The sequence below is a fragment of the Engraulis encrasicolus genome, chromosome 12 (assembly GCF_034702125.1).
Source record: "Engraulis encrasicolus isolate BLACKSEA-1 chromosome 12, IST_EnEncr_1.0, whole genome shotgun sequence".
Classification (NCBI taxonomy): domain Eukaryota; kingdom Metazoa; phylum Chordata; class Actinopteri; order Clupeiformes; family Engraulidae; genus Engraulis; species Engraulis encrasicolus.
This window is the reverse complement of record NC_085868.1, coordinates 33,504,147-33,514,146: the sequence shown is the minus strand read 5'-3', so window position 1 is coordinate 33,514,146 and position 10,000 is coordinate 33,504,147. Positions and strand designations below refer to the sequence as shown.

At 46.8% G+C, this 10,000-nt stretch overlaps 1 protein-coding gene across 1 annotated transcript in view; it reads left to right on the top strand.

Annotated features, from left to right (window-relative positions):
* The window catches only part of nbeal1 (neurobeachin-like 1), a 116,195-nt gene that overhangs the window by 53,194 nt on the left and 53,001 nt on the right, over window positions 1–10,000 (top strand). Inside the window, exons 14-19 of the mRNA XM_063212079.1 lie at window positions 1,619–1,717; window positions 2,735–2,999; window positions 3,763–4,075; window positions 5,929–6,061; window positions 6,967–7,086; window positions 7,813–8,119. Of these exons, the coding sequence (XP_063068149.1) occupies window positions 1,619–1,717; window positions 2,735–2,999; window positions 3,763–4,075; window positions 5,929–6,061; window positions 6,967–7,086; window positions 7,813–8,119 (1,237 nt within the window). The remainder of the gene's footprint in view (window positions 1–1,618; window positions 1,718–2,734; window positions 3,000–3,762; window positions 4,076–5,928; window positions 6,062–6,966; window positions 7,087–7,812; window positions 8,120–10,000) is intronic.

Genomic DNA, 10,000 nt, shown 5'->3' with positions numbered 1-10,000 from the left:
ACTGCCAACATGAATGCACAGATAAAATACCATCACAGAGAGGCTTTGGCACTCAGAAGCGAAGATTTTGAGGGACTAATTACTGATCTATTACACAGAAAGATTGAATTCTCAAAATTGCAGGCATATAAGGCCTATTTCTGTAATGTAGAGTTCTGTGAAATCATTGCACGAGTTATGAGATCATGACATACCCATCGTCAATAAGCAAACTATGACACTCCAGCAATGACAGCTGTTGAAAAAATGACCATGAACACAACACTTGATTAAGGCACATGATGCAGACATTAAACAGTGTTGCAAGTGGCAAAGCTCATTCTAGATGGACCTAGGAGACATGTGAAACTGTCCTCTTATTACAGAATGGAAAATATTCAATTCTTTTTTAAAATCATGGAGTCATGCACCCTCCAGGTTATGAAGAAAATTAATACTTCAGCTTGATTTAGTGGTCAGTCTGAAATACTGCATATATGATGGTAAAGGGCTGCAGAGATGCCTTGGTTATGGTCTTCTTATTCATGTAGAGCATTAAAATGAGGTCTGAATGATATATTCAGACTTTAAACAGCATACATAGCTACCAAGGCATTATATTTTGGAGCACAGTCTTTAGATATTTCCCCATAATGATGGGAAATTTCAATCTCTACTATGTTCCAACAGTGTGGTTCCATCATAAGAGTAAACAGGTGACAAAATTGTTTTCTTGCAGTGAGGATATGCCACGTATTAAGCATAACAAGAGGTAAACAAGTCGAAGAACACACCTATCAGTTGAGCTGCTGAAATCATGTCTCGCACATCAAAATATCTATTTTTTAAATAAAATCATGCCATCAGTCAAAGTATTTAAATGTTAAGTCTCCTCCCTTGTGTTGTGTTTAGTCTTATCCAACATAAAAAGCATTTTATTGACCCTGTCCCAACTTTTTTGGAATTTGTTGCAAGGATGAAATTTTAAATGATCACATAAGTACCCCAAAACAATCATTCTGCTTGGTTTTAACAACTGATATGTTGTCTGTACACGATGCTCTACCTTATTAACATATTGAATGTTTTGAAAATGCCAGCATTTTGATTTTATTCACAAAATACCAAGTGTCCCAACTTTTTTGGAATCCGCTTTGTAGTAGCGGATTGGCTATAATCACCTCTATGAGGTGCTCGTCACACATGAATACTCTATGCCAGGGGTGTCAAACTCAAATTCACAGTGGGCCAAAATCTAAATCTGGGACGAAGTCGCGGGCCGAACTCAAAATTCAAAAAGTATTGAAATTGTGCATGCACGCACATGCTTACAATACTCAAATGCTTACATCTTAAACACTCAATCCCAGCAGATATTGTAGTTCAAATGTGCCTGCACAGTCTGTTGTAAATGAGTGGAAGACATCACTGATGCACTTGTATGAGCATGTGATGCCCAAAATGTCATGTTCAAGTCATATTAAAATACATTAATGTGTAGGGGGGCCAACTGTAATACACATTTGAAATGATCTCGCGGGCCAAATAAAATGACTCCGCGGGCCAAATTTGGCCCCCGGGCCTGAGTTTGACATCCCTGCACTATGCTAACCTGTAATACCATGTCCCGCCCCTTCAGGAAGTTTTTAAGGAGCGGATTGGCTATAATCACCTCTATGAGGTGCTCGTCTCGCTGGGCCAGCCCTCCAGACACCTGCTCAAGGAGCTCATGAACATGGTAAGCTGTCCGCCACTCTGGCCACCGCGTCACTTCCTGTTTACTCTGTTGTTGTTGTTGTTGTTGTTGTTGTTGTTGTTGTTGTTGGCCATTCCAGTTGTTTGTTATCCACTTAATCGATGAGATCACTTTCTGTTTACGATTTGTTTACTATTTATGTTTTGGTTTGTTTATCCACTTGGCTGCTTTCCAAGGGATTTTTTGGTCACCATGTTGCCGAATCCAAGTATGGAAAAAAGTATTGTTTATTGTAGCGCATTTCAATCTTGGAGAGAACTGGAAGTGTCTATATCGCACCCAGGAAAAACAGGTGGAAAGCAGCATAGAAAAACATAGAAAAAATGTGTAGTTAAAATAGAAACCAAGACCCCTCCTAAAAACTGAAATTGATATGAAAAAGTCAATTTAGTGTTTCCTTCAGTCGCAGTTCAGTCTTCCTTCGCTCACTGCCTCATCACTCTTTCTTCCCACTCTAATCTATATCCAATCCCCCACCCCCCTCAATCTCTGCAGGGCCTGAGTAGCATATTACTATACATTACTAGGCCTGCGTAACGTGGACCTGCTGTTTACAATATGTCTGAATGCTTCTCTCTCCTCTGTATGTCAATATGTCTGTATGCTTCTCTCTCCTGCAATATATTAGGCCAGAGTAACGTGACCCGCTGTTTCCAATATTGCAATACATTACTAGGCCTGAGTAACGTGACCCGCTGTTTCCAATATTGCAATACATTACTAGGCCAGAGTAACGTGGAGCCACTGTTTCCAATATTGAAATACATTACGAGGCCAGAGTAACGTGGACCCACTGTTTACTAGATCTTAGTAACATAGAGGCCCACATTTAGTCTATTTCTCTAATATCCTCCTCTCTGCAGGCGGTGGAGGGTGAGCACTCCTCGGTGGGCTTATTAGGCCTGAGTAACGTGGAGCCTCTGTTTACAACATGTCTGCATGCCTCTCTCTACACTGTATGTCCATATGTCTGTCTGCTTCTCTCTCTCCTCTCTGCAGGCGGTGGAGGGTGAGCACTCCTCGGTGGGCTTACTGGGCCTGAGTAACGTGGAGCCTCTGCTGCTCCTGCTCCGCTGGCTGCCGGAGCTCTCCTCCGCCGAGCTGCAGATCTCCACCTCCGAGTGGCTGCGCCGCCTCTGCTGCGCCGACCGGCGCACCCGCTCCACCTGCGTCAACGCCCGCATGCCCGCCTGCATCCTCGCCACGCTGCGCCACCACCGCCGGCTGCACAGGGCGGCCGCGCACTGCCTACTGGCACTGCTAGGTAAGGGGAAGGGGTGGGCGTGTAGCGTGTACGGTGTGTGTGTGTGTGTGTGTGTGTGTGTGTGTGTGTGTGTGTGTGTGTGTGTGTGTGTGTGTGTGTGTGTGTGTGTGTGTGTGTGTGTGTGTGTGTGTGTGTGTGTGTGTCCGTCCGTGTGCATGTGCGCATGCTCGTGTGTTTGTGTGTGTGTGTGTTGCAATTTCCAGAGATTTCACTCATATTGTGGAGTTAGTGGAGCTTAAAGGTAAGTGATGTGTGTGCGCATGTATGTGTGTACGTGTGACACTGAACTGTCCTGGCAGTGTTCCCAGTCTCTGGGTGTCTCTGAGCCGTGTGTATGTGTGTGTACGTGCGGGCGTTTGTGTGCGTGCGCGTGCGTGTGTGTGTATGTGCGTGTGCATGATACTGAACTCTTCTTTCTGCCTCTCTCCTCCTCCTCCTCCTGGCTCGCAGGGCTCCCAGTCTCTGGGCGTTTCTGAACTGTGTGTGTGTGTGCGTGTGCGTGCGTGTCTGTGTGTGTACGTGTGCACATATGTGTGTGTGCGTGTGTGTGTGTGTGTATGATACTGAACTGTCCTCTCCGCCTGTCCTCCTCCAGGCTCGCTGGGTTCCCAGTCTCTGGGCGCCTCTGAGCTGCAGGTGTGTGTGTGCGTGTCTGTGTGTGCATGTGTGCACTTGTGTGCACATGTGTGTGTGTTTGTATGTGTATGATACTGAACTCTCCTCTCCCCCTCTCCCCCTCTCTGCCTCTCTCCTCCTCCTCCAGGCTCGCTGGGTTCCCAGTCTCTGGGCGCCTCTGAGCTGCGTGCCCTGCTGGGCCTCCTTCGCCAGGAGGAGGCGGGGCGCCCTCACCCGTACGTGGGCGCCACGCTGCGCGCCCTGCTCACAATGGCGCGCCGCACCTCGGGCCTGGAGAGCGCCACGCAGTACTTTGACCTGGCGCCCAGCATGGCGGGCATCGCCGTGCCGACGGTGCAGCGCTGGCCCGGCTCGGCCTTCGGCTTCCTGGCGTGGCTCTCGCTGGACCAGGAGCAGCTGGGGCCACCGGGCAAGGGCGAGAAGAGAAAACAGCTCTACAGGTGACAAAGGCTTCATTATTAATACACAACACAACACTAGCACACAGGGAATATAGTCAAGTCGCCTAATTCCGCCTGTCCCCCAATTCCGCCCGCCTATTTATAAGTGATGATAGTTCATTATGTATTCACTGTTTAAGTCAGAAACGGATATCGACATGATACAGAGTTTGTATGCTTACAATTTGAAACGGTGATGACATTTAAAACAGAATCGAACGGCCATAAACAGCCTTGTAATGAGGGTTGTCGTAACGGCAGCATGAAAGAGACGGAACTTTAATTTCACGACGACATTCTGGCTTCAAACTCGCGATAGCCGCTTCCCTTTTTCACTTTAGGACCAAAATTACTCAACCATTTCCACAGTAACGACCAAACTAATCACAGTTCCTGCATCGGTAAAGCCAGGACTACAAGTGTGAACGAAATCAGCGGAACATCATAAAGGAATAATAAACAGTCACAGAAATACAGACAAATTACGATAGAAGGGCAACCAATGTTAGCTAATATTGCTCATTACCTCATCTACACAGTTGCCGCTACCCAAAAATGTGCGATGGCATAATTAAATAGTATTTGAAATAGTGATATTATCACGTTTTCAGTGACGTGATCAGTGAAGTGGGCGGAATTTGGCGACCTTACGATACATACATTACCATAACAACTCTACAGGTGACAAAGGGTTAATTATTATACCTGTACATACATCAGCAAGGGGGAGAAGAGGAATAGTAGAGAAGAGTAGAGTAAAGCAACTTTATTGATCCCGAGGGGGAATTTAAAGGTACACTGTGTGAGATTTTTTGTTATTTATTTCCAGAATTCATGCTGCCCATTCACTAATGCTACCTTTTTCATGAATACTTACTACCACTATCAAATTCTTAGTATTCATTATGACTGGAAAAATTGCACTTTTCATGCATGAAAAGGGGGATCTTCTCCATGGTCCGCCATTTTACATTTCCAGAAATTGCCATTTTTAGCTGCAAAAATGACTGTACTTGGACCATACTAGAAAATATTAGTTTAGTAAACTTTCATGTAAAGATGAAGTTTGTCCATAGGCAGCCCAGTTTCAATGAGCAACATAGTTGCAGTACCTTTTGTGACCATTTCCTGCACAGTGTACCTTTAAGGAAACAGCTCTGCAGGTGACAAAGGGTTATTCGTTATCACACAACACAACACTTGCATGCAATAATGTATACACAACACAACACTAGCATGCAGTAATTAATACACCCCAATATACTGACATACTGTACAGTAAATGACCAAGGGGCAGAAGAGGAAACAACTCTACAGGTAAGCAAGGGTTAATCATTGAAGGGGCACTGTGTAATATTTAACACAACACAACATTAGCATACAGTGAACGTATACATTCCCAAGGGGGAGAAAAGGAAATGGTTAATTATAATCATTAATATTTAGCACAACACAACACTAGCATACAGTAATTACATACACCACAATAAACTGACATATGGTCAGGGATGGGTCAGGGATGTTTTAGTAGTGGCACACGTCAGGGTGATGCAACCACAGCAAATGCCACAATTGTATGGATATTGTTTTTTTTTTTGTGCGTCGGTGTGTGCACCCACCCATTATAGTCATTCCTTATTGTGTGTGTGTGTGTGTGTGTGTGTGTGTGTGTGTGTGTGTGTGTGTGTGTGTGTGTGTGTGTGTGTGTGTGTGTGTTTATGTTTATGTTGCCCGACTACTTTTGTTTTGTTTTTAGTGGATTATCTACTGTTGGAAGCATAATCATTACAGTATGTTAATTGTGCGCGTGCGTGCGTGCGTGTGTGTGCGTGCCTGTGTGTGTCCCCTTATAGCTTCTTCTCCCCGGGCGGTACGGGGTTCGAGGCCTTCATCAGTGCAGCGGGGCTGCTGGTGGTGGCCGTGTGCACCAAGAAGGAGTACGTCACCGTCATGCTGCCCGACTACTGCTTCTGTGATTCGCTGTGGGTGAGTGATGTCAGCAAGGCCCGCCCACCGAGTGTGTGTGTGCATGTGTGTGTGTGTGTGTGTGTGCGTGTGTGCGTGTGTGTGTGTGTGTGTGTGTGTGTGTGTGTGTGTGTGTGTGTGTGTGTGTGTGTGTGTGCGTGTGTGTGTGTGTGTGTGTGTGTGTGTGTGTGTGTTTATGAGTGCGTCTGTGAGTGTTGTCAGCAAGGCCTGCCCACCCACTACAGTCATCCTGAACATCAACGTGTGTGTGTGTGTGTGTGTGTGTGCGTGCATACGTGCGTCTGTGATTCACTCTGGGTGTGTGTGTCAGCAAGGCCCGTCCACTGCAGTCATCCTGAACATTATACATGTGTGTGTGTGTATGTGTGTGTGTGTTTGTGTGTTGGTGTGTGTTTGTGTGTGTGTGTGTGTGTGTGTGTGTGTGTGTGTGTGTGTGTTTTTGTGTTTGTTTGTTTTTGTGTGTGTGTGTTTGTGTGTTGGTGTGTGTTTGTGTATGAGAGCGTCTGTGATTCGCTCTGGGTGGGTGATGTCATCCAACCACTGCAGTCACTCACTCCTACTCATCTATGCCACTGGCTGCTGAGTTCTCTGATTAGATGGTCTTTATGTGTTTTTTTACATTCAATGTGATCGCATCTGTATTGTGATCACAAAAAAAACATCTATCAATAGGAGAGGTTTGTATGCATTTGATTTCTGAGAACGATTGTGGAAAAGACATGCTGTACATGGGTGTAAGCATTATGTTGGTTTGTGTTGACATATTTACGTGTGTGTGTGTGTGTGTGTGTGTGTGTGTGTGTGTGTGTGTGTGTGTGTGTGTGTGTGTGTGTGTGTGTGTGTGTGTGTGTGTGTGTGTGTGTGTGTGTGTGTGTGTGTGTGTGTGTGTGTGTGTGTGTGTACAGCATAGTGTTGGTGTGGTGCACGTACCGGGCAAAAGGCCGTTTGGCCAGAGTCTGGTCCACATCTACGTGGATGGACAACAGAAGCTCTCCTCGCCACTCAAGTTCCCCAACATGGCCGAGGTACTTTGCTCTGTGTGTGTGTGTGTGTGGGGGGGGGTATTTTTAATGGCCGATACATCAAATGTGTCTGTGTATGAATGTCTTGTGTGTGCCTGTGTGCTTGCGTGCCTGCGTGTCTGCGTGCGTGTGTGTGGGTGTTCTTTCATGTGTGCCCATACGTAGTGTGTATGTCTATATGTTTTGATGAAGTTCAGTAAACCTGTACTTCCTCCTCTGCTCCTCCTCCTCTCCTCCTCTGCTTCTCCTCTCTTCCTCCTCTCTCCCTTTCTCTCTCTCCTCATCCTCTCCTCCTCTCCTCCTCCTCTCTTCCTCCTCTCTTCCTCTCATCTCCTCCTCTCCTCCTCCTCTCTCCTCCTCCTCTCTCCTCCTCTTCTTCTCCTCTCCTCATCCTCCTTTCTCTCTCCTCTCTTCCTCCCCTCCTCCTCTCCTCTCTTCCTCTCCCCTCATCTCCTCCTCTCCTCTCCCCCTCCTCTCCTCTGCTCCTCTTCTCTCCTCCTCCTCCTCTCCTTCTCTTCTCCTCTCTTTCTCTCTCCCCCTCTTCCTCTACCCCCTCTCCCCCTCTCCTCCTCTCCTCCACTCTCTCCTCCTCTCCTTCTCCTCCTCCTCTCCTTCCCTCTGCTCCTCTCTTCCTCTCCTCCTCCTCTCCTCATCCTCTCACCTCATCATCTCACCTCCTCCTCTCCTCCTCCTCCTCCTCCTCTCCTCCACTCTCTCCCCTCTCTCCAGCCCTTCACCTCCTGCTGCATCGGCTCTGCGGGCCACCGCACCACCACCCCTCCCCCGTCCCAGATCCCCGACCCCCCCTTCTCGGGCGCCTCCCCCTCGGGCCGCACGTCCCTGGGGGGCATCCTGTCACCTCAGGCCTGGGGGCTGCTGGGAGGGGGCAAGCCGGAGTCCGTCACCAAGCTGATCTCGGCCGGCACACAGGACAGCGAGTGGGGCAGCCCCACCTCTCTACAGGGCCAACTGGGCAGCGTCATGGTCTTCCACGAGGCCCCCTCTGCCAATCACGTCAAGGCACTCTTCAGCGCAGGTAACCGCAGCAGGACATGAAGTACACTGAAAGTTTTAGTCCAGTGTTTCTCAACGGGGGCGGTACAGCCCCCCAGGTGGCGTTGGGGAGCCCAAAGGGGGCGTTGAGAAGGAGACAGCTGAGTGGGAGCGGGGCTTACTTATCATTGGGTTGCATTTGGATCCATTTTATCTTTCAATACTGAGGGGGGCATTGGTAGTCTTATGATGAAATCAAGGGGGGCGCTTGGAGGCTTATGATGAGTTCCAGGGGGCATTTGCTCAAAAAAAGGTTGAGAACCACTGGTCTAAAACATGCGCATATTTACCCAAGCACTTGTACAGTCGTGGGTATGTGGCTAGAGTGATTAATATGCAGTATAATAACACAAAAGATGTTTGGTGTTTGTCACAGTGTTCCACTGAGGCACTGTCAGGTATCAGCCAACCACATCAAAGCTCTCTTCAGCATTGTAGGTACAAGAAGGAAGAGATAGAGAGCTAACAAACACACACACACATGTACACAAAGAGAAAGGTATGGGGAAGTGATGAGATGCATACTGTATATATATACACACACACACACACACACACACACACACACACACACACACACACACACACACACACACACACACACACAAAGAGAAAGGTATGGGTAGATGAAGAGATACACACACACGCACACACACACACGCACACAGACACACACACACACACACACACACACACACACACACACACACACACACACACACATATACATACACACACACACACACACACACACACATAGTACATACTATGCACACGTTAACACACAAAGAGAAAGGTATGAGATGCCTTGTGGAGATTCTACAGAGATAAGAAGGGGGTGGGCGTAAGAAGAGGAGGGAGAAGGGGGATGGAGATAAACATACAGTACGATAAGACATGAGCAAAGAGAGAGGAGTGAGGGGCCATGGGGAGATGAAATCCAGATAATATATAAAGGGTACAGGACGTAGGGAGAAAAGGGTCCGAAAACACACACATATTTGCACAGAAGCACACTATAATATAAATGACCTAGTAGATTTTAGACACAAGAAGTGTTTGCTGAAGGTTCACAATATCTTCTATACTCATGACACGCGCGCATACATACACACACACACACACACACACACACACACACACACACACACACACACACACACACACACACACACACACACACACAGACAGACACACAGACAGACACACACACACACACACTCACACACAGTCTACCAGAGTCAAAGTAGGCCAGAAACGCATGCTTTGTTAGTGTCTAAGGAAAGAATGAGGAGTGCAACTCCAGTACTAATAGAAATAGTGCGAGAGAAAAGATATATTTATGTCCTCCGCCAAGAAGGTTATGTTTTCGGTTATGTTGGTTTTGTCTGTCTATCTTTTTTCTCTCTCTGTTTGTCAGCAGGATAACTCAAAAAGTTATGAATGGATTTGTGAAACTTTGTGGAGTTGTTGGAAATGACAAAAGGAACAAGGGATGAAATTTTGACGTTCCAGTTTCTAAGGCTTGGGAAAAATTGGGGTGTAACATAGTCAAATGTTTTATCAAACAGCTTCCTTGGAGGAGGTCTGCACTCTCTGCATGGATTTCGGTTCACTGAGTGCGTTACAATATGTGACCTTGCTCCCTCCACTTGTGCTTGTGGCCTCTTCCTGCCTCCTGTCCCCAACTCCGTGGAGAAAACGATAAAGTTTCCCAGCTGTCAGTCTAGCTACAATAACTTTTGAGGGACTGTTTTTCATTCACCATCCCAATTGCAAATGAGAAAAAGACTGTACAATTGAGCTTTTGCAAGATATTGAAATATAATGCTGTTGTCAGTGATGTCATCATGACATATTACTT